The sequence below is a fragment of the Carlito syrichta genome, unplaced genomic scaffold (assembly GCF_000164805.1).
Source record: "Carlito syrichta isolate Samal-C Ts95f unplaced genomic scaffold, Tarsius_syrichta-2.0.1 Scaffold116229, whole genome shotgun sequence".
NCBI lineage: Eukaryota > Metazoa > Chordata > Mammalia > Primates > Tarsiidae > Carlito > Carlito syrichta.
Window position 1 is genome coordinate 687,028 of NW_007060325.1, and position 25,129 is coordinate 712,156.

Below are 25,129 nucleotides of genomic sequence, written 5' to 3' on the forward strand. Positions count from 1 at the left end.
GGAACGGCAGGCGCGTGCTACCACGCCCGGCTGATTTTTTATTTATTGTAGAGATGAGGTCTTGCCAAGTTGTTTCTTTCTACTAGTGAAGTATGGATTTTAGATCTTCTCTTTCCCAAACACAGATGTAGATATAAAATGTCATATATGGACATCATTCTGACTCTAAATAGCCTATGGCACATGAACATTGCTACTTTATCACAAAAATGAAAGGACAAAGATCTTGTAATTTTTGACTATAATTTTAAATAAATATTTATATTCCCATTAGATTTTTTTATTGGTAAATACATGTACTTGGTCTAAAATATGAGGATTTAACAAACTGCTCTCTTGGATACCAAAAAATATTTCTTCTAAGGGCCTTCTTTGTGCCTTCTTTGTGTTTTTGTAGCTACGCTGCCCTGATAGCTGACTGGCCAGTGGTGGTGTTGGGCATGTGCACTGTGTTTATCGTGGTCTGTGCCTTGGTTGGAGTATTAGTGCCAGAACTTCCTGACTTCTCTGATCCATTGCTGGTAAGGAAAATTGAGCTGGAAGAATGTTTTTTTAGCCTAAAGTCACCTCCAAATATTAAGTATTTTAACACATATTGCATTATATTATTTAGCATACCATTTATTTTAAAACCTTCTCAATCCACTAGTAAATATACTGCAACTGTCTTTCTGAAAAGTACAGATATGTTTTATCTGTATTTTGGAGTTCTTAAAAGGTCAAGGAACTTGCTTGCCCTCAAAAATCTGGAAATTTTGCTTCTTTGTCACCATGTTTAAGCTAAAAAGTGATAAATTGTAGATTCTACCTTCTGTAAAACTATTTTCATGAAGTCTTTAAGACTGAGTCTCTTTTTTCTCCCAAAGAAGTTAAAGAAATTTCAGTATGACTGACAGATAGCAGAATCTGTTTTTAAGTTAATGTTCCTCTGGAATGGAATAATGAGGAAAATATGATCAAGGATAATAATGATATAATCTTTGTAAAACACTAACAATACAGATCATAATTTAATTTGATCATAATTTTTATAAGATAAAAACAATATTTACTGAATACTTAAGCATGAATTAGAAGGTTGAGCTTCTGGTAAGGTTTTTTCCTCTTTCCTGAAACATAACATACCAAAGAATCTAACTGTTTTGTCACAGCAAATAGTTGCTCATTATCATGTCAAGTCTTCTTAGTTTAATGCAGTTCACCTCTGGAGTGCTGTGAGGAACAGCTATATTTTCTGTTGAAAACTATACATCACTTTCACAATGCTTTCCCAAGCTTTTATAACAATACTTACCTGGAATGAATACACTAATGGGAACTTATAATATTTTGCCTTAGGGTTTTGAACCAAGAGGGACTGCAATAGGCCAGAGATTGGTCACATGGAATAACATGGTGAAAAATACAGGATACAAAGCAACATTAGCAAATTATCCTTTTAAATATGCAGATGAACAAGCCAAAAGGTAACATTTATTTTCATACTACTCTAAGATAAAAAAAAAATTGCCTAGTGAGTTTCTCTTTAACTATTCCCTTAGCAAAAAAGTTTAAAATGTGTGGCTCAAAATATTTTGCCATTGAATTTGTTTAACTTGTCATTATCTTTTAAGATGTTGTTGTAGTATGATGAAAAGATGAGATTTTCTTTTTTTTTTTTTCATTTTCAGAAGTGAGAAAATTAATATTGGTTGCATTATTAATCCTTTCAACTTAAGTTGAAATGTCAATTGTTAAATAGGTCGTGGCTTTGAGTAAGTAGCTAGAACTGTATTGAAGATCCAATTGTTCTATTTCAGCCATCGGGATGACAGATGGTCAGATGATCATTATGAAAGAGAAAAAAGAGAAGTTGACTGGAACTTCCACAAAGACAGCTTTTTCTGTGACATTCCAAGTGAGTAGCATTGTGGATAAACAAACTCTTCAGTGGTTTCCTAGCATTCAAAATTGAACATGACACAGTCTAGACTAATAGCAGTATGTGGCTAGTCACATAGTTTCACTGTTTGTGATGAACCTAAACAGATTAACTTTTTATTTTACTTCTCTAGATTAGTCAACCACTAGTCTGAATTTATTTATCCTTTACTAAAATTAATAAGAAAAAGTGATACTGAATTCTCTTCAGTTTTAAGAAAGATATAAATCTAATAAAATTCTTGACCTTGCCAAAATTTCAATTCCTTTTTACAATTCCTTGTACTATTTATTTCTAGATCAAATGACACGTTCATATTTTGAATTAAATCCCGAAATAATCTGTTATCAAAATTTTTTTAAGTTTTGATTAATTCAAAAAGTATAAACTGTATTAAGGGCCTTCTATGTGCCCAGTCTATCGCTAGAGATACAGAGATGAACAAAATCAGGTCCAGAGGTCCAAAGCCTAAATGTCTCAGGGGCCTGGCACATAATATGAGGGAATAAAACTGTGTATAAGACAGTAGGAAGTGATTGTGGAGCACTAGGGAACATATGCCCTGTCTCAAGAAATCAGCTGCAGCAAAATGTAGGCTTGTAGAAATGAGGGCCCAGATGTTGTAAGAACTTCCCAAATTTTTTTTTTTTTTTTTGCATTGGAAAATTTAGTTTATTTAGAAAGTGAATTAGAGAGAGAGAGAGAGAGAAGAGATGCACCTCCCCAAGGTAAGGGAGGGGGCCAAAGCTTAAGCAAGACAGTGGCCATAACTTCCCAAATTTTAACATGGACTCACCAGATCCCTAAATATTGGCAGCAAGTTCACTGTAGCATAGTTAGCCTGATTACTCTGCAGTTGCCTGGGAAGAAGAAATGCAGAGCCTGGAGGAAATATAAACCCCCATCAATTAACCATAATGATTAAGAATGAGGAATTGTGGGTAATTATAATTTCTAATTAACACCAAAGCTCTTTTGATTTCAACTGTTGTCATGATTGAAAATTCCTATTAAATGTGCATTTTCTCATCTTTCAAACACTAGATGATGTGATTGGATCTTTGATGTATATAAGACTTACCAAGTATCAGGGTCTTTATTTTGAATAATAATTATTCTATATAGTAGTCAATAAACAGTAGGAGATTAGACAGAATCTTATGCTGATCCGAGAAAGCAATACAAATTTTCTTTTCTGTCTCTTCTCTTTTTAAAAGCTTTAGAAAAGTTGAACTCTGCTTAACTGCATGTTCTGGCTGGGTTTTTTCTCTTGAATTGTTACTATATATTATTATTTAACCAACATCTATTAGTTAAATATCTTAATCAGGAAAAATGTTGGCAAATTCATGAAACATAGTCATTTATATTTCAAGTCAACACTAAGTATTGTCTCATAAGTAATAGATTCTGCCTTGACTAAAGTTATTATCAACTCTATGTGAATGAAATTTTTCCATTTTCACACAACTGGTTTTGCTCTCCAAAATGAATCAGCAAAAGATAATTGCCATTTTATGAAGACAACAGTTTACTAAAGAAAACTTCATGATCATAAATAAAAGCTTTGTAATAAAGCTTTAGTCATAAATTTGCCAATCAATTTGTTAACACAGGCATTTTAGTTAACATAAAATTAATCTTCTTTATTTTACTTGGTTCATATTTTTTTAATGACTGAGGAGACAGAAACAATACTTTCTGAGGACCTATATTTTTTTTTTTTTTTTTAATAATTAATCAGTATTTTTATTATAGTTTTGTGGGGTACAGTTAAGGGTTAGGTGTACAATTACGTTTCATTCAGACACCCTGTTGATAAGAGGTGTTTTCCCAGCCCCAGACAGATATTTGCTACTGTTAATCCCATCTCCCTCCCCCCCATAGTTTCCTAGTACCGTCAGTCATTTTCTTATAGTATTACATTGGATGTTCAAGGTCCATTATATGAGTGAGAACATGTGATATTCTGATCTTTGTTTCTGTGTGAGGTCACTCAGTATTATAGACTCTAGTTCCATCCAGGTTGCTGCGAAATTCATGATTTTGTTCTTTTTTATGGCTGCGTAGTATTCCATCGTGTATTATCTCATTTATCTCTCACAACTATTTGAACTACATATTGCTGTCTCCGTTTTACAGATGAGTAACCAAGACTCAGAAAAGTTGTTAGTTGCCTAAGGTCACACAACTAGTAAAAGACAGGACCTAGTTATAACCAAGTCCAACTGCAAAGACCATATTCTTTCTAGTATACCATACAACCTTCCCTATTCAGAAACATATTTTGTATTAATCTGATTCACAAAATATTTTTCTAGACCCTGGTGTACTAGAGAGAACATGTACTCAACCAGAATATGGTCAGCATTCTGTACTTAGTTGACTGTGTTTGGTGCTTTTAAATTTATCTCCCACCATTTTTCCTCTCTAGTCAGCTGCCAGAGAGAACCTCCTTATAATCTATTCTTAGTGTTCTCTAATGCATTTTCTTTGTTTTATATACCATTATAATGATGTGTCATGAAATTAAGAGGAAGGTATTCAATTAATTTCCTATAGAAAATTCTTATGGGTTTTTCTTTCTAATTATAGTCTGATCAGAAATAGATTTGTTATATAATTTTTATAATTTTAAGATGTAGTGAGTAGGCAGGCAAGGCTTTTAGCTAAGGCAGTATTTGCTTTGCTTTTTTTTTTTTAACATTTTCTCTGGAATTTATCAAAGGAAAGAATTCCCTGCTGCTAATGAATTGTCTATGTGGTTTCCCAGTTTGAATTGTATCTGAATGCTGAGTCTTACGAAACAAATGAATAATTTATAAACTGTTTTCTTTTCCATTTTTCTTGTCACCAGGTGACCGATACTCTAGAATGGTATTTACTTCAGCTGGAGGGGAGACATTATGGAATTTACCTGCAATTAAGTCAATGTGCAATGTAGATAATTCCAGGGTATGTAAAACAAAACTGAAATCTGCTTAGCACAAATAAGGTTACATTCGTGAAACTCCTTTTACTGCTAACCCTGATGTCTGATCAGATGCAAGTACTTAGGAGGCTTACCTACTAAGGTGTAAACACCAGCAGGCCACCTTTGCATTCTCTCAGATGCCAGGATCAAAGTGTCCCTGTGTTCCCCACCTTTAAAACATACCATCTTCCTTTTTCTTTCCCACTCATGTTCTCTTGCTGTGATGTTGTCTCCTATTATTGCATAGCATATTTCTTTTCAGTATAACAGCTAAAACTGCATTTCTTCTTTTGTTGCATTTTCTCTTTCCTAATCTAGTTTCATTGTACATTTCACACCACCACTACCACCCCCTCAACAGTTGTCAGCATCTTAATTATGCAATTAAATGCCTGCCTCTCTGGCAATCAGTGGGTCATTTGGGAAGTGACCTCAAAGGGAAATCTAGGGAGCAAGCTGGGAAGGGGGACATCAAAGGGCATAAATACAGTATCTATGTAAATTGCCAGAGTAATCTAATCCAGATTGCCCTGAATGCTAAATACCTCTGCTTTGGGAGACACCAGGATGCCAGAAGACAGGCGCCTCTTCTCACAGTCTTCTCTAGAGCCAAAAAGGCATTACTACCAGAAAATGTCAAGTCAGCTTCTGAGTTTGGAAGAGGTGTCAGTTTCATGTGTTCAGAGGCAGTTTCACTAAGTAGAAACTGCTGTCTGATGTCACTTAATGAACCTGTCTAAGCAACCAGGCAGAAAAGGAACATTTTGTGTTCTTAGCACAACTCTAACATGTAAAATCACTGGCTAGTTAAAAATCTAATCATGTGTCCTGCTGAGTGCTAGCCTGGCAACCAGATACAATTGTGTGTTCTGTTGACATTAATTTCTTAATTAAATGGGAAGTAGAAAAGAAAGAACTTCTAGAGCTCACCCAGACCATCAGTGTCATTGTGCAGCTATGAGTACCTTGTGAAAACTAAGTGTCTTAAACAAGTTACTTAGTTAGTTCTAGGTGTAGATTTACTCCATCCTGCATTCTGAGAGCTACTTGTACATTTTGAAAATGACTTTCCCTTTGATATTAGGATTTTCTGTCAGTGCCATCTTCTTTTCAAATAGACCAACGCTACCATCTCTAAACAAACCAGAGTTTCTTAATCAGTGGCCAATTTTTATTAGCCATATTTTCTTCCCTTCTGCAACTATCAGTGCCTTATTTGAAGGTTATGAATGTGTTTTTCCCTGTCATGGGTTATGACACTTTTATACATAGAAAATTAAAGTAGTAAATGTGGGCCAGGCACAGTGGCTCACAGTGTAATCCCAACACTTTGGCAGACCAAGGCAGGAGGATCTCAAGCCCAGGAATTTAAGACTAGTCTTAAATATAGGCCAACATAGCAAGACCCTGTCTCCACAAAAAAAAAAAAAAAAAAATTGATTAATTATTTTTTAAATTAGTCAAGACCAGGCACAGTAGCTCACGCCTGTAATCCTAGCACTTTGGGAGGTCCAGGTGGGGGAAGTATCACTGGAGCCCAGGAGTTCAAGACCAGCGTGGGCAACATAGCAAGACCTCATCTCTACAAAAAAAATTTAAAACATTAGCTGAATGTGGTGGCACATGCCTATACTCCTGGCTTCTTGAGAGGATGAGGTGGAAGAATCGCCTGAGCCCAGGAGGTCGAGGCTGCAGTGAGCCAGGATTGCATCATTGAAAGAAAAGAAAAAAAATTAGCCAAGTGTGGTGGGGTGCATGTGTTGTCCTAGCTATTTGGGAGGCTGAGGCAGGAGGATCGCTTGAACTCAGGAGTCTGAGGCTGTAGTGAGCTATGATCATGCCACTGCACTCTAGCCCCAGTGACATCAAGACCCCATCTCTAAAAATAAAAATAAAGTTGTAGATGTGTAGTGATATTTACTATGTGCAAAACTTTACTCTAGGTTATTGTAGATCACTCACAGTAGGTCTCTAGCCTTGGAATTTATAATGCTTTTTAATGGATAATAAATTAAGCTTAAAGAAATTAAGCCATTCTGCTTACTTTGTAATCACACTTTGGATGAGAGCGGTTCATTAGCTTTATACCTTCTGCTCCTCATTTTCTACCTTTGGTTGATCTTCAGACCTTCCATCCCCTGAAGACTTGCAAGTTATTGAATTCACTTAATTAATAACTGATATTTGTTATTTACCATGTACCAAGAAGTGTTCTAAACACTTTAATAAACTATTTCATTTAGTCCTCATGACAGTGTTATGGATTCCATACTATTATTTTGCCCATTTTCTAGGTGAGAAAAGTTCACACTAGTGGTCAGTGGCATATCCGGGATTTGAACCCAGACCAGCCTACTTCCAGAGTATGTGTCTTTATTCACTCTGCTTTATGCTTCTAATGAGGAATATACCAACTCTGTTTTTTTCCGTATATGCCATTTCTCACTCAAGCCTTAAAGAGTCATCATGATCTGGAATAAGTTTTTTTTTTTTTTCAAACTAGCAGTTTGTTCCATGAGTACATGTTAACTCTGAGATGCAAAAGCCAATAAGCAGTGCTATGATAGCTTTCATAATGAAAGCAGTGTATCATTTCATCTTTATATATAGATATACATGAGATGAAAATCACCATTTTGAAGTAGTTTACAGAAAGGCATACACAAAGGATTAGATAAATAAGTTGAATGAATTACACAGAGGGGAAATAATGAGAGGAAAATAGCAAAGCTAAGGATGAGATTTAGCATACAATAATGCACACCCCACAATCCTGTACATTTGCTGGTGGGGAATTGCAGGCTTGTCTCTAACCTCCCAGCAGCCAGAGCAAAAAGATTTCACAGTCAGTAACAAAAGTTACGTAAGTGGGGTAACAAATTTGTTTTTTAATAGCCCAGTTTTTCCTCATGCTAAGACAGGAGACAACAGCTCCCCATAGTCTTCATAAAAGAAGTGTGATATTGTGTACCAGATTCACAGCATGCTTACAAGAGGTACAATACTGAATTTCAGCTGATTTGCAAAACATTAGGTTGGCAGCAGGAAAACATTATGGCAAAAACATTTCTAATCAAATCTCTAAGATTAAAGCAATAAAATCTAAGTATGTAGCTTTCTAATGGTTTGGCTTGTTGCATTTGCAGAGTTTAGACTAAATAAAAGAATAGGCATATTCTACTTGTCTTTCTTTCTACTGGGTTCGTGATAAGGGTTGGACAGCTGAGTTTAAGTTTATAATCCCTGGCAAGAATAGTACAAATCTATTTTCTAGGTCGCCAATTAAGAGTTTTGTCAATTAATTGGGAAGACAGTAGTACTGTGGTCCTCTTGTGACAATTTGAGGAACAGATCCAAGACATATGTCCAGATGGACGGTTAGTATGGCCAGTAATAGGTCCACACCAACAAATGAATAATTAGGTGATCAAGGCCCCAAAAATCTGTGTCAGAGAATATGGTTATAATTTTAACTTGTTAAATTAAATACTATTTTTACAATTGTAAACGTCTTTGTATTCTAGTCTCAAAGTCTGCTATGAACCCAGAATAATAAACCTTTCTTATAAAGGTAACAAGGGGGAGCCCAAAAAACCCAAAATTGATTTACAAAAAATTGTGTATTTTTTCTTACATGCTTAAATTCAGTTACCTTCCAAGTACTCTCTGTTTAATGCAATATACCTAGCGAGATACATTTTTTACTGCTCAAAACAGTCTTTGAATTTTGATGCTTTTTAGTGCTTCTGCCATTTTTTATTTCACTTCTTCCACATTGGCAAAACGTTTCCCTTTGAGGACTTTTTTCATTCATGGAGGGGGGGATGTCACTCAGGGTGAGATTGGGTGAATAAGGAGGGTGGGACACAAGGGTCATGTCATTTTTTTATCAAAAACTGCTGAATACTCAGCGTAGTATGGGCAGGTGAGTTGTCATGGTGGAAGAAACAGTAACCTGCTTGCCACAACTCAGGACATTTCTTCTGCAAATCGTGATGTAACCTTCTCAAAACTTCGAGAAAAACTTTGGTTGACCATTTGATCTGGAGGAGTAAATTTCAAGTGTACTACAGGGACCTGCCCTCCAAAAAGATAATTCCAGGGTTTTTTTGGGTCCCCTTTCATATATCCATCTGATATCTTAAGTAATAACTGTTTGTTAATAGTTCAGCTTTCAGATTGTTACTGCATCTTTTTTGAGTCTCCTAGTTCAAGAGCCTTTTAGGATCTTTATTTGTTTTGTTTTGTTTTGTTTGTTTGTTTTGAGTTGGAGTCTCACTCTGTCACCCAGACTGTAGTCCAGTGGCCACTCCCAGCCACCGCAGCCTCGAACTGCTGGGCTCCAGCGATCCTTCTGCCTCAGCCTTCCAGTAGCTGGAACTACAGGCGAGCGCTACCACGCCCGGCTAATTTTTGATTTATTGTAGAGATGAGGTCTCGCCAAGTTGCCCAGGTGGGTCTCAAACCTGCGGGCTCAGGCAATCCACTCACCTCAGCCTCCCAAAATGCGGGATTACAGGCTGAGCCACTGAGCCCAGCTAGGATCTTTATTTGTTATGGTAGTTTGAGCAGACTGTGTCCTAAGACTACTTGGCAGTGGTCTTTCCCCTGACTCCCCAAGTCCTGGTTATTGTACTGAAGTACTTGATTATTAACAACTATCAAGTTAAATGGGACACATCCAAATGATACAGAGCAGAAGAGCTTAATTGTCGGTGGGCTGACTCCAAATAATGTCTGGTGATAAGTGTAATGTCTCAATGAGACCAGATGCTTCAATTGTCGCCCGCCTATGTTTGCAGCACATTTAGTTCAAGCTCCAGATTTTGTTTAAATTACATGCCACTTATGCTCATAATTCAGATAGGCAGTGGTTTCCAAAGTTAACAGCTCCTGCTTCTGATTCTGTTGTCTGCCTCCTAGCAGAAATGCTTGTTTTCTTAGATTCCTCTGAAAGGAAACTCAGCTAATTCCCCTTTTCTTCTTCATTACTTCTTTAACATTCCAAGGGACACACTGGCAGATAGTCCTTAGTAACCCAAAGTGTGACTCTCTAGTCTTGACTTTGCTAAAAACTGTCTATCCATTCCTTAGTCTTTGTACATTGTAGAAGTTGGAGTTCTGAGGCCTTAGCTTGTATTTGGGATTTGAAATGTAATGTCTGAGCCGCTGCTTTCTAGGATGACTTTTGTGGGTAGCTGGAAACTCCCTGAAGCTCAGAGGACCCCAGAAACATGTTTTCTGAATCTTGTTTTAAAGAGGGCTATGGAGCTCTTGCTTTTTCTTTTCTCTCTAGGCTCCCCTTAAACCCATAATACATGGGTATGGAGAGTCCAGCAGTCAGTGAACCCTGGCATTAAGGGCTTAATTTTCGTCCCCTTTAATTCTTTTCTCAACTTCTTAAAATATCTCCAACATAGCCAATAGTTTTAAAAGTCAAGGTATCATTTAAAACTTGGCTAGTTTCTTCTTTTTCTCTCTTTTCTTCCTTTACCCCCTATTTTAAGTCAACTCCACCCTGCTGCTATCTAACTAAGAAAGTGTGCAAAGACATGTTATAACCACACAAGCAGAATGAGTCCCTAAAACATCCATTTTGTAAATAACTAGACTTAGAAGGGCTATATTCCTCAGGAGAGTTATAAGAAATTGTTCTAAGTCTGTTTTTACCTTTATAAACTTCAAAGATTTTGAAATTACTTCCATGAGTCTATTTTCCAGAAATGTGGCAAAAATATATCTGCCTTGCATGAAGATAACACCTGCTTGCCAATCTCTTTAAGCCCCACAATATAATACCTGCCTCTGTCTATCTATCTCAGTCACAAGTTAGTGCTGCTGTCACACCATACGTACAGACTTTGGTGCTTCTCTGGGTGCCCATAAGTCCTTACACATAATACCATACTTCTCGTGTTGAATTACAGTTATTTTTGTGTGTGTCTGATTTCCCTGCTACACTGTGAGCAACTTGAAGGCAAGAAGCTTTATGCCTTATTCGTCTTGTGTGGATGCTCTGTATTTTTTTTTTTTTTTAACAGATGGGTAGATTAGGAACTTATGGCCTTACTCCCTGAAAGCATGGACTGTTCCTTGATCTCCATTCTATTAAATTCAGGGTGTGGCATCCAACTCAGGGTAGTTAGAGAATACTAGTCATGGTGTCTTTTCTCTGTCCTTGTTTCTTCCCCTGTATTAGTCCCTCGAAAACTGTTTTTCCAAAGGTTGAACATTAACCAACACTACCTTTGAGTCTGAGGATTGGCTCCCTGGTAGCATACTACCACTTATTTTTGATAGCAGCTATCAAAGTAGTATCTGGTCTGCGTGTATAATGTCTAAACATCTTTTTTTTTTTTTTTTGAGTTGGAATCTCACTCTGCCGCCCAGACTGGAGTGCAGTGGCCGCTCCCAGCTACCGCAGCCTCGACCTGCTGGGCTCTGGCGATCCTTCCGCCTCAGCCTTCCAAGTAGCTGGAACTACAGGCACGCGCTACCACACCCGGCTAATTTTTTGATTTATTGTAAAGATGAGGTCTCGCCAAGTTGCCCAGGCGGGTCTCGGACCCGCGGGCTCAGGCAATCCATTCACTTCAGCCTCCCAAAGCGTGGGATTACAGGCTGAGCCACTGAGCCCGGCTAATGTCTAACATCTTAATCTTTGGTCAAATACACACGTTAAAAACCCTGCTATTATTTGAAAAGGTTATTCAAGGACAGAATTCTGTGCTTTCTTTCCCAGTTTTAGTTGGCAAATCAATTTCCTTTATCTTTGGCATTTGGTTACTTCAGCAACTACAGATATGTTCCTTCTAGCTGATAGTGGGTTTCACAATGGATATAATTCATTTTTATTATCCATCTGAATGCTGTCAGACATTGGAGTTACACTACCTTTCTTTCAATACACCAAGCTGACTCCAGGGATTTGTATGCTATTTCTTTGTGGGGTAAAAGTGGTAATCTGCCATGAAAACCAGAGAGATGCCATTCCAGCGTTTTCTGTTATTTATTAGGTGGTTCAGGTTTCACCAGATTAGCATGTGTAAATGTTTTTACCTGGAAACAATCGCATATGAATTATCCTGTTTTATGGAATGTAAATTATTGCTCTTCCAAAGTAAGCTTAAAATGAAACCTTTGCTAAAGTAAATATTATTTTAGTGCATTTGAACAATAACATTTTTGGCTCATTTTTCTTTACCCTCAATGGAGTATCTTTAGAAAAAACAACAAATAACTTTTTATTATAGGAATTTTTCTGTATGCAAAAGTAGAGAAAATAGCATAATGAATCCCTAAGTGCAGGTTACCCACCTTCAACAGTTCTCAACACATGACCAATCTTGTTTCATCTACACCCCATACCCACAGGATTAGTCCCAGTAAAAAAATCTTGACAGGCAGGGTTCAGCAATCATAAATAACATAGGTTCTTGGATAAGTCCAAGTTCCAAAGAGATTATTTGTGCCAGCTTCTCCTCTACTTTTGAGAAGACATTTCAATGCATGATTGATAAAGCCTAGTTTGATCAAGGTAGATCCTACTAGGAAAAAAATATTCATACCCTCCTTGAACTTTGGAGTTTCTTCCTAGGAACAGCCTTTGGTAAATAGAGATGAGGGGAAGTAATAGGACCAGGTCATCTTTAGCTCTGGTACTCCTAAAGAGAAGTCTCTGGGCAGGCTCAAGGAAGGGGAATGTTTCTTACTCTTACCCTCAAAGAAGAGGGGCCATTCATCTGATTTATTGAATGGGACTGTGCAAATTTCACCTTAATCTAGCAAGCCAGTAATAGAACAACTTTTCAATTTTCTGTAACAAGAACAGCCTTCAGAAAGAAAGTCTTTTTCAGGAATAGTGTTCTAAATGAAACACTGTTCACATTAAACCCAGAATGATCATAACTGCTAATATGCAACAGTTCCCCTTACCAAAAGAGGAAGTTCCCAAAAAAGGCTTTTGGCCAGCTGGAGTAAACTTTGTGAAAGAAATAATTAAATTCCTATTAATTGTGTGTATATATGTATGTATGCATATATATTTTTTTTTTCTTTTTTTTTTTTGAGTTGGAGTCTCACTCTGTCACCCAGACTGGAGTGCAGTGGCTGCTCCCAGCCACCACAGCCTTGACCTGCTGGGCTCCGACGATCCTTTCACCTCAGCCTTCCAAGTAGCTGGAACTACAGGCGCAAGCTACCATGCTCGGCTAATTTTTTTTTTATTTATTGTAGACATAAGGTCTCACCAAGTTGCCCAGGCGGGTCTCGAACCCGCAGGCTCAGGCAATTCACTCACCTCAGCCTCCCAAGGCGCAGGATTACAGGCTGAGCCACTGAGCCCGGCTAATTGTATATATTGATTTAAAATGATAAGTAATATTTTAATTGGAAAGCATCCTTTTCTATTCATTTCAGAAAACAATTTTATTGCAAATATTTCATGCATCTTGAGTTCAGTGCCTTTGATATTACTGGCATCACTTTTTGATTCACAAAACAGATTTTGTCCTAGTTTCTTTGGGCTACCATAACAAAATACCTTAGACTAGGTAATTGATAAGCAAAAAATTTATTTCTTTTAGTTCTGAAGACTGGGAAGTCCAGAATCAAGGAGCTAGTAGATTTGGTGCCTGGCGAGGGCCCATTCCTCATAGATGGCACTTTCTATGTATCCTCATGTGGTGAACAGACAAACTCCCTCCAGCCTTTAATAAGAGCATTAATTCCATTTGTGAGGACTCCTCCCTCATCACCTCCCAGAAGACCGCCACCTCTTAATACCATCACATTGGGGATTAGGTTTTAAGGAATGAATTTTGGAGGAACACAAACTTTCAGACCATAGCGATTTTTTTTTTTTTTTTTTTTTTTGAGTCAGAGTCTCGCTCTCTCACCCTGGCTGGAGTGCAGTGGCATGCTTATGACCACTGCAGCCTTGACCTGCTGGGCTCAGGTGGTCCTTCCACCTCTGCCTTCCAAGTAACTGGAACTACAGGAGCATGCCAACATGCCTGGTCAATTTCTTTTGGATTTTATTGTAGAGATGAGGTCTCGCTGTGTTGCCCAGGCTGGTCTCGAGCCTCTGAGCTCAGACAGTTGCCTCACCTCTGCCTCCCAAAGTACTGGAATTACAGGCATGAGCCACCACTCCCAGCTGACCATAGCAATTTTTAAAGAAATATCGCCTTGGCTTTCAACTGTGTTGAATGAAATATAGTATTTTAGTGACCAAAAATTTCATGCTGATAACCGGAAATTTTAGGCAAGCCACAAATTTATTTCATATATTAAGTGTATAATTATCTTCTCAATCTTGTAGATATATAAACTTAAACTTTACAACTTTATTGTTTTGTTTTTAAAGTGACTTTGAAAAGACTTATTTGCTAAGTAGGTCATAATTTGATCTCCCTTCTTAAATAAAACTAGTCAGTTGAAGTTGTTTCATGCTTGGATGCCATCCCCAAACAGTAGTTTGTTATTCAAAATAAAGTAACCTAGAGAATAACATGTAATATGAGAAAATTTGCCTGGGTGGGGGTTGGGAGTGGGGACTATCTCACCTTGTATTCAAACTGATACCTAATTTAAAAGGATGATCATTTAGCTTCTGTAACTTTCCCTGTCCCTCGAAGCCACCTTATTTCAGACCTTTCCAGTTGTGAACCAATTTAACCCCAGTCCTTCTGCTTATCTCTGTCTCTACAGATCAGGTCTCATCCCCAGTTTAGCGATCTCTGCCAGAGGACCACTGCAGCTTCCTGCTGCCCCAGCTGGACACTGGGAAACTACATTGCCATTCTGAACAATAGATCATCCTGTCAGAAAATCGTCGAGCGAGACGTTTTTCATACTTTGAAGCTGCTTCGGACCTGTGCCAAACACTACCAGAATGGCACTCTGGGGCCAGACTGCTGGGACATGGCAGCCAGGAGAAAGGACCAGCTCAAGTGCACCAATGTGCCACGCAAATGTACCAAGTACAATGCTGTGTACCAGATCCTCCATTACTTGGTGGACAAAGACTTTATGACCCCAAAGACGACTGACTATGCCATGCCAGCTTTAAAATACAGCATGCTCTTCTCTCCCACGGAGAAAGGGGAGAGCATGATGAACATTTACTTGGACAACTTTGAAAACTGGAACTCTTCCGACGGCGTGACTACTGTCACCGGGATTGAGTTTGGTATCAAACACAGTTTGTTTCAGGATTACCTTCTAATGGATACTGTGTATCCTGCCATAGCCATAGTGATTGTCCTTTTAGTCATGTGTGTCTACACTAAGTCCATGTTTATCACTCTGATGACAATGTTTGCAATAATCAGTTCCTTGATTGTTTCCTATTTCCTCTATCGTGTAGTATTTAACTTTGAATTTTTTCCTTTTATGAACCTCACTGCACTCATTATTTTGGTTGGAATTGGCGCAGATGATGCTTTTGTCCTGTGTGATGTTTGGAACTACACCAAGTTTGACAAGCCTCACGCAGAAACCTCGGAAACAGTAAGCATCACCTTGCAGCATGCCGCCCTCTCCATGTTCGTCACCAGTTTTACCACTGCCGCTGCCTTTTACGCTAACTATGTTAGCAACATTACAGCAATCAGATGCTTTGGAGTTTATGCGGGGACAGCTATATTGGTGAATTATGTTTTGATGGTCACGTGGCTCCCAGCAGTTGTTGTACTGCATGAGCGATATCTTCTTAATATATTCAGTTGCTTCAGAAAGCCTCAGCAGCAAATCTACGATAACAAAAACTGCTGGACGGTGGCTTGCCAGAAGTGCCACAAAGTACTTTTTGCCATTTCAGAAGCATCTCGAATTTTTTTTGAAAAAGTATTGCCCTGCATTGTCATTAAGTTTCGCTATCTTTGGCTGTTCTGGTTCCTTGCCTTAACTGTAGGTGGGGCCTACATTGTGTGTATAAATCCAAAGATGAAACTGCCCTCGCTGGAGTTATCTGAGTTCCAGGTGTTCAGGTCGTCTCATCCTTTCGAGCGTTATGATGCAGAATACAAAAAGCTTTTCATGTTCGAGCGTGTTCACCACGGCGAGGAGCTCCACATGCCCATCACAGTCATCTGGGGCGTGTCTCCAGAAGACAATGGCAACCCACTGAATCCCAAGAGTAAAGGGAAGCTGACATTAGATAGCAGTTTTAATATTGCTAGCCCAGCTTCCCAGGCCTGGATTTTGCACTTCTGTCAAAAACTGAGAAACCAGACATTCTTTTACCAAACCGATGAGCAGGACTTCACCAGCTGCTTCATTGAGACATTCAAACAGTGGATGGAGAACCAGGACTGTGATGAGCCTGCCCTGTACCCATGCTGCAGCCACTGGAGCTTCCCCTACAAGCAAGAAATCTTTGAACTGTGCATCAAGAGAGCTATCATGGAGCTAGAAAGGAGTACGGGCTACCATTTGGATAGCAAAACCCCAGGACCAAGGTTTGATATCAATGATACCATCCGGGCAGTCGTGCTAGAGTTCCAGAGTACCTACCTCTTCACACTGGCTTATGAAAAGATGCATCAGTTTTATCAAGAGGTGGACTCGTGGATTTCCAGTGAGCTAAGTTCAGCACCAGAGGGCCTCAGCAGTGGCTGGTTTGTCAGCAATCTGGAGTTCTATGACCTGCAGGACAGCCTCTCCGACGGCACCCTCATTGCCATGGGGCTCTCTGTTGCTGTTGCATTTAGCGTGATGCTTCTGACTACTTGGAACATCATCATAAGCCTTTATGCCATCATTTCGATAGCTGGAACTATATTTGTCACAGTTGGTTCTCTTGTCCTACTGGGCTGGGAGCTGAATGTTTTGGAGTCTGTTACCATTTCAGTTGCTGTTGGCTTGTCCGTAGACTTTGCCGTCCATTATGGGGTTGCCTACCGCTTGGCTCCAGATCCCGACCGAGAAGGCAAGGTGATCTTTTCTCTGAGTCGCATGGGCTCTGCGATTGCCATGGCCGCTCTGACCACTTTCGTGGCTGGGGCCATGATGATGCCCTCCACAGTTCTAGCTTATACCCAACTGGGCACCTTCATGATGCTCATCATGTGTATCAGTTGGGCTTTTGCCACCTTCTTTTTCCAGTGCATGTGTCGGTGCCTTGGACCACAGGGTACCTGTGGTCAGATTCCTTTACCTAAAAAACTACAGTGCAGTGCCTTTTCCCATGCCTTGTCTACAAGTCCTGGTGACAAGGGACAGAGCAAAACACATACCATGAATGCTTATCATTTAGATCCCAGAGGCCAAAAATCTGAATTGGAGCATGAGTTTTATGAATTAGAACCTTTGGCTTCCCACAGCTGCACTGCCTCTGAGAAGGCCACTTACGAGGAGACCCATGTCTGCTCTGAATTTTTTAACAGCCAAGCAAAGAATTTAGGGATGCCTGTGCATGCAGCTTACAACAGTGAAGTCAACAAAAGCACTAAAAATGATACTAGCTCTGCCTTGCTACAGCCCTCTCTGGAACAGCACACCATGTGTCACTTCTTCTCTCTGAATCAGAGATGTAACTGCCCAAATGCCTACAAACACTTGAAATATGGCCCTCACTCCTGCCATCAGATGGGAGACTGCTTGTGCCACCAGTGTGCCCCTACTGCAGGCAGCTTTGTCCAGATCCAAAATGGTATGGCACCTCTGAAGGCCACACACCAGGCCACTGAAGGTTTCGTGCACCCCATCCCACATGTCCATCACTGTCCCTGCCTTCAGGGCAGAGTGAAACCACCTGGAATTCAGAATTCTCTGCCTAGGAATTTCTTTCTTCACCCTGTGCAACACATTCAGGCCCAAGAAAACATGGGTAAGACCAGTGTACACAGTCTTCAGAGCATAGAAGAACATCTTCCAAACGTGGCAGAACCATCATCATTTGTCTGCAGAAGCACTGGATCTTTACTCAAAGCATGTTGCAATTCTGAGAATAACCAAAGGGGACTCTGTAAAAATAGAGACATCGGAAACGTGGAGAGCAGTGGAGGGACTGAAGGCAATGCAGGAAGGAGAGGGGAGCCAAGCTTGCCACAGACTGATGGCATGGTCACCTCAGAACAACTCAATCAGAATGAACCAAAATTTATAGTTCACCATCTAGTGGGGGAGGCTGGTTATAGGTCCTGCCCACATCATTCGCAAAGTTGTGGCAGAATTGTGAGAGTGAAGTGTAATTCTGTGGACTGTCAAATGCCAAACATTGAAGCCAATGTGCCTGCTGTATTAACACACTCAGAACTTTCTGGTGAAAGTTTGTTAATAAAAACACTATAATAAATAGAGCATTAAATTCAGAACCAGTGTCTCAATCATTCTTTTGAAGTGGAAATAAGATCCTGAAGTTGAGAAAGGAAGTTCAAAAATACAGGAACAAGCATATTCCACATTGTTACAAATTCCAGAATATTTTTATATTCTATATGAACAATGAACAAACTCACAGATCTGATGAGTACATTAGATTATTGGATTTTCTGAGTATTGGATTGTATGTTTTCAAAAGCGTGTTGTTGTTTTTTTACATGTATCCCCAACTTGAAAACTAACTCTCTCTTTTTGCCCTCCCACAGATTTAAAGTTTGAATTACCTAGAAGTTTCCATTCTCCCAGGCAGTCATATTTACCTAATGTCTTTACTCCAGTGTATTTGGTTACCAGTAATTAGGAATTCTGAATGCTCAGCATAAATATTAGGAATCGCCCTAATTTTAATAGAGTCACTTCAGTTGGGATTCAGGAACTAAACATCATTAAAATTTACATTTCTGGTGAGGCCTCATTTAGAAATTAATTGCCAAGCACCTTAACAATGCAGTTCCACTTATCTGCGTCAGTGGACTTTACATGAAACCAATGACACACTTACTTCCAAATTGGTGTCTTTCCTGCATTAGCTAAAATGTACATTGTTTGGTTATTTATATCTGTTAACCCAGGAGTCATGTCCATTGTCATGTGTGAGGCCACAATTATGTTAGTGATACAGAAGAAAGAACATGAATGAACTAGAGCCTATGTGATATAATCACCCAAAACAGTTTTTCTACACAGAGTAATTGCAAGATGACCAAGACAGACCCAGGTCAGATGAGCATTCAGCATAAGGGAATTTGTGTGAAGTTTTGCTTCCATCCCTGTCCCTAAAGGGCCATATTTTGAAGACTTTTTCTTTTCATTAAACGTTTCAAGGCATGTTAGGATGATTTCATTTTGAAGCTAACACCTGAAAATGCTAAGCCTTCAGGCAGCATCTTAAATGACACTTGAGTATCTCTTATTAGGTCAGGCTACAGTAATTGAGCTGTTGAAGCATGCTTTCTGGGTGACACTTCAGATGTCATGTCTCATCGCAGGGTATCATCTGATACTTTGTGCATTCCAACCCCGTACTGGGAGAGTGCCTCTACATCCTGCTTCCTTCTGGGGTTCTGCCTCCAGTTTGGTCCTCTGAAGAAAACTAGTGGAAATATTTCTAAATACAATGTTATTTTCAGAAGTTGTATTAGCTATCTTCTAAGAATAGTTTTCCAGATTAGATATGCATATTATTCTAAGGCCTGCAAAAAAGCTGTCAAGAGCTGGAAGAAATAGTATAGGTTGTTGCCTCCAACTCACCTCCACCAAACCACATTTCTGTTAAGTAGCTTTCCAGCTTTTGCTTGAAGACTTGAGTGACAAGTAACTCACTACATGTCTACTTTGGTTGAACTAAAACCTGTTGTCCTGTAGTTTTATACCAGTTGACCCTCATTCTGTTTTCTGAAGTGAAAATAAATATCTCTGATCTTTCTGCTGCTGGATAGCCTTCAGATTTTTGAAAACAATAATCATGTCCTCCCACTAACATCCTCAGTTCACGCCATTGTACGTCCCATGACTAAGTTTTAAGCAATTCAAACTCTGAGCAGTTACAGTCTTCTTTGGATAACTGTCAAATTCCTGTGCAGATGTAGAACCCAAAACAGATTCTGATAACACCACAAGGAGGAGGGCCAGGCCCCAGGAGACTGGATGGTGCTCCTGCTAGCTCACTTAGAGATGGACATAGCTTTTGGCTTAAGTATTTCAGCCAACTCTCATACAACCTACAGGGAACTAAACCTCTAGGTCTCTCTCACATGTACTCACATGTTGCTGAGTTATCTCTTCAAACCAGTTCAGGAGCTGACGTCCATTCCTGTTGCATTTAATACTGTTAGATAAATAAGGGAAGTGAAAAGGAAAGGAGAAGGGAACACTTGAAAATAGAACTCACTATACCCAACACTAGATTATTTGTTTTTCTTCTGAAATATATGTAACCATAAAGTTATGTGAAAATTTAGTGGCCCAAAAGTGCATTCTTGTTGAGCATGCACACATACTGAATTTAAGGGTGAGAGAAAATGCACATTTCTTTTCAGATAATCTAACCTGGAAGACTTTCAGGGGAGCTGTGTCATTTGATTTGAAAATGAAAACTGGAGTAAAAAGAGGAGGGGGGCATCCTATGTCTTCACCCTGGGGCCTCCATCAGGGAGGCATGCTTATCTTCCACTGTGCCTGTTCTGGTCCTGGGAGTTGGAGGGCTCCCCTCCCCCCAGCTCTGCTTAATTGTTCTGAACCTTGAACGTGGCAGTGAACCTTTTTCACATTTATTTCAGCTCCAGACTTTGGACTTTGAATTGACTTTTTCATTTTTTCACTTTTCTCTTTTTCACAAAGAGTTTTTTGTTTTGTTTTGTTTTTTTAAGAATTTGTTGACCGGGGTTAAAAATGCTTTACACATTTTTATTTTTTATTTTTAATTCCTCGTTACTGGGCAAAAAAGGATCACTATTTCTAGTGCTGTGTCACAAAAAAAAATCATCCATTTCCCTCTTCTAGATAATTTGTAAAGCAGATAATAGGTTAAATTACACATAGGAAAAAGAGCCATTTCCTCTTTCTGTGAAATATTAGTAACTTGGGAGGTATTTGATTATGGAAAGCGTTTGCGTGCTGCTGCTACTACAACGGAGCACATCTTTGAGGTTTGAGTCCATGTTACCAAATTTGTTCCTGACTTCTTCCCTGCAAGTTCACTTGATTGAAAAGTGGAATAGACCAAGAGCCAGAAGTTCCTCACAGAGAAGAGCTGTGTTTGAAATAACACAGCTTCACTTGTGTGTATTCATTTCTTGTGTGTAATTGCTGTAAAATGCACATCCTCCCAGAACAATATTCTTTTAAGGTAGGCTAAGCTGCTATTAAATATCATTTCAATAATCCCTACCCCAGCTTCAGTCATTCTAAATTTTAAAACTCTGGCATAGGGTGATGGGATGAATAGCTTACAATGTGATCTTACAGGAGATTAGGAAATGTCCCCCATTCCCATTGTCTCGCATGGAAACCATCTTTCCACCAGCAGTTAAGATAGTTTCTGAATGAAATATGAGAAACAGTGACTTTGAAAACAGCTGTATCTTTTCACTTTAGTGAGGAGAGACATTTAATAAGAAAAAAAATTAAACATATCTTTAAAAAATCCAAAGATTCAATTGGATTTTTTCATGAAGTTCAAACATAGCACAAAAATTGAAATGTGTTGAAATTGTGAGGGAATTTATTTGTAATGCAGAAGGAACTATCATGTCCAATACCTTTATACCATAATGGAGTTTTCTAAAATGTTTTGCTGGCATTTAGTTTATCTCCAATTGTTTCATTAACCCACAAAGTTTTCTTGTTGAACAGCCACTTTCATTAATGTTTGATTTTGTACACCAAGAAGTTTCATATCCTTTCATTAAATGTATAGAAAAAAAAGATAAGTAATAGATATTCACGGTTGACAATGGTGTGCCTTTTGTTCTTAAGTGTTTTATTGTCATAATTTTGAAACTTTTGTGGAAAAATATGTCATTTCTCTTTTCATTTGCTTTATAAACTAGAGGGTGCACACACAGAAATGACTTCCTACATAATCAGGATCAACACAGTTGCCATCCGCTCTCCTCAGCCATAAGTTAAAACATGAAGTTGATACAAGTGCCAACTAGGGTACAGTTCACTAACTCAGCAGAGCTTTACAAGCATTGTTGCACATAAGTATGTTTTCCTGAGATTCTGGGGACATGAGTACTGTTTTAAGTTTTTTGTGGGTTTTTTTTGAGTTGTAGTCTCACTCTGTCACCCAGACTGGAGTGCAGTGGCCGCTCCCGGCCACCGCAGCCTTGACCTGCTGGGCTCCAGCGATCCTTCCGCCTCAGCCTTCCAAGTAGCTGAAACTACAGGCGTGCACTACCACGCCCAGCCCCTTTTGATTTATTGTAGAGATGAGGTCTCACCAAGTTGCCCAGGCGGGTCTCGAACCCGCGGGCTCAGGCAATCCACTCACCTCAGCCTCCCAAAGGCGCAGGATTACAGGCTGAGCCACCGAGCCCGACTCTGTTTTAAGTTTTATGGAGAAGATTTGAAATACAGCGACGATGTTCTGCATTCAGGAGTCATGGTCCAAGAAAGGGCTCTTCTAGCCTGGATATTCTTCAAGCGTTCTATGTTGGAATCATATGTTTTACCTTTAGTAAGAATATAAGTCAGTGACTCCACTTGTTAGGAGTAACGTTGTAGAGAATATGTCGTCTTCTTAAGGCAGCAGTCTCCAACATTTGTGGCTTTCAGGGACCGGTTTCACGGAAGACAGTTTTTCCAGGGGTGTGGGTGAGGGCATGTCCCGTCAAACCTCACTGCTAATGTTAACCTGTATTTGTAGCCACTCCCCAGTGCAAGCATCACCATCTCAGCTCCACCTCAGATCATCAGACATTAGATTCTCATAAAGAGTGTGCAACCTAGATCCGTCGCATGCACAGTTCACAATAGGATTCCCATTACTGCCTGAGCTCTGCCTCCTGCCAGTTAATGGCAGCATTGGATTCTCATAGAAATCACAGTGATTTAAAGGACGGATTTAGTTTTTCTCAAAGTTGGCTTTTCTAACCTCTGCTTCCTCTCTGATGGTATCATGTAGATATTTGCCAGAGTGCTGTATAATCTATCATGATGGGTAGGGAAGACATGCACCAGTGGAAATTCCCCCTTATCTGCCAATCCCAGCCAAGGGTCCTTTTCAAGGCAGGGCAAAGAAATTCAAGTTGGGATCTGTGATTGACTTATTCAGCAATTCAAGATTATTCAGTATATATCTATTCTTATCTGATATAAATGACTAATAGCACATACACAAGTCAGGAAACTAAAGGTAAAGGGAAGAGATCAAGCTCTAGAAAAGAACAAACACTGGTGAACTTCACTCTGAGTGAGGATGTTGTCAGAGATTCTTTTGTTTCCCAAAGCATTTCCTCAGATCTCTATACAAAAGAAATTTTCCTGGAGAAAGGGGAAAGCTTATGGCTTACACACCCCATCCTTGAAGGCTACAGAGTTAAGCATTTGATTGCTGCCAGAATACAGAAAAATAGGTGATGGAGAGTGGTTGTAAATATAGATGAAGCTTTGCTTGCTCCTCTGCCGCTTACCCCCTGCTGTGTAGCCTGGTTCCTAACAGGCCAGGGTTGGGAACCCAATTCTTAGGTGATTAAGCCAGCATTTGAAATATCAATCAATACCTCCGTTCTTCTCACCTGACCCTTAAAATTGGTACATTTCTTGATTAACTTTGTGCTTCTGTTAATGACTATGATATCCCCAACTCTATGACTACCACAGTGAAATAAGAGTTAAGTTCCATGTTCTCAAATCAATTGGAATAATTTGGCATTTACTTCTAATCTTATATATTTTGTATATAACTTTCTGTAATGTAATCTGCACTTTCCTAAAAAGTGAAGTTATAGCAAGGAATATTTTTCTTTGAAACCTGATAAGATTCTTATAAGAGCTGGTCTTAATTTGAGACAAAGTGACATAGTAAAATTTGCTCAACCTCTATGCGCTAATTGGACATTTGCGATCGATGTACTGGACTTTAACTTTCCACTATTTAGTGGAAAAGTTTACAAAAAGCCTATTTAGCCTGCCTAAGAAAACAAACCTCTAGAGTTTAAAAAACTACTGTAGTGTGACTTTCTTTGCAACATAATATAATCATTACAAATCTCATTCATTAAGAAAAGGTCCGATAGGATTATCACTAGGCAAAACCTTTCCAAATGTTTTAAATACTAGTTGAGAATGATAAAATGGTATTATTTTTAAACAGTCTTAATGTAGTCTTTCTCAGATGCTCCCCACTCCCACTAGCATCGTTATTCTACCTCGGGAAACTCTGGTCTGCAGGGCGACTTCTATTTCTCTGTATTCTGGCAGCAATCAAGTGCTTAACTCTGTAGCCTTCAAGGATGGGGTGTGTAAGCCATAAGCTTTCCTCTCCCTCCAGGAAAATTTCTGTTTGTAAAGAGATCTGAGGAAAGGCTTTGGGGAACAAAAGAATCTCTGACAACATCCTCACTCAGAGTGAAGTTCACCAGTGTTTGTTCTTTTCTAGAGCTTGATCTCTTCCCTTTACCTTTAGTTTCCTGACTTGTGTATGTGCAATTAGTCATTTATATCAGATGAGAATAGATATATACTGAATAATCTTGAATTGTTGAATAAGTCAATCACAGACCCCAACTTGAATTTCTTTGCCCTGCCTTGAAAAGGACCCTTGGCTGGGATTGGCAGATAAGGGGAAATTTCCACTGGTGAGTGTCTTCCTTATCAATCATGACAGATTACACAGCACTCTGGCAAATATCTACATGATACCATCAGAGAGGAAGCAGAGGTTAGAAAAGTCAACTCTGAGACAAAACTTAATCCTTCCTTTAAATCACTGTGATTCAGAAAATCAGTTTAGGCACATATCCTGTCCTGGAAACAAAAACTCTGGTTTTTCTCATCTGAAAAAATGAGATTGATTATTACAGACCACACGGAGGTGGGAGAATTCATCTTGAGCCCCCTGAGAGGTGGAGGGAAGATTTTCTATTCTCTATGTTTTTATGTCATTTTGGGGTCTTGGGAGAATCGGGCTGTTGAGTCTTTCTGAAGCATTTGGGCCATCTGGAAGAAGATTACAGGTAACCTCACCTGCTTGAACTCCACAGCTTCATGAGTGTAGAGAGCAGATGAACCACCTGGGGCTTTCGACACCAGGTTTCACTATCAGCAACTATTGCCCCGTATTATAATTTTCTAATGATTTCTCTGTCTCCCTCTCTAGACTAACTCTTAGAAAGCAGGCA

The 25,129-nt window shown here is 39.2% G+C and overlaps 1 protein-coding gene across 2 annotated transcripts in view; it reads left to right on the forward strand.

Annotated features, from left to right (window-relative positions):
* The window catches only part of DISP1 (dispatched RND transporter family member 1), a 223,957-nt gene extending 205,743 nt beyond the window's left edge, over nucleotides 1–18,214 (forward strand). Inside the window, exons 4-8 of one of the 2 annotated variants that reach the window (XM_021706840.1) lie at nucleotides 398–521; nucleotides 1,339–1,466; nucleotides 1,800–1,897; nucleotides 4,779–4,876; nucleotides 14,607–18,191. In XM_021706840.1, coding sequence (XP_021562515.1) covers nucleotides 398–521; nucleotides 1,339–1,466; nucleotides 1,800–1,897; nucleotides 4,779–4,876; nucleotides 14,607–18,191 — 4,033 coding nt within the window. Of the gene's footprint in view, nucleotides 1–397; nucleotides 522–1,338; nucleotides 1,467–1,799; nucleotides 1,898–4,778; nucleotides 4,877–14,606 lie in introns of both variants that reach the window. The other variant, XM_021706833.1, reaches the window with a different exon arrangement.
* Nucleotides 18,215–25,129: the final 6,915 nt, after the last annotated feature.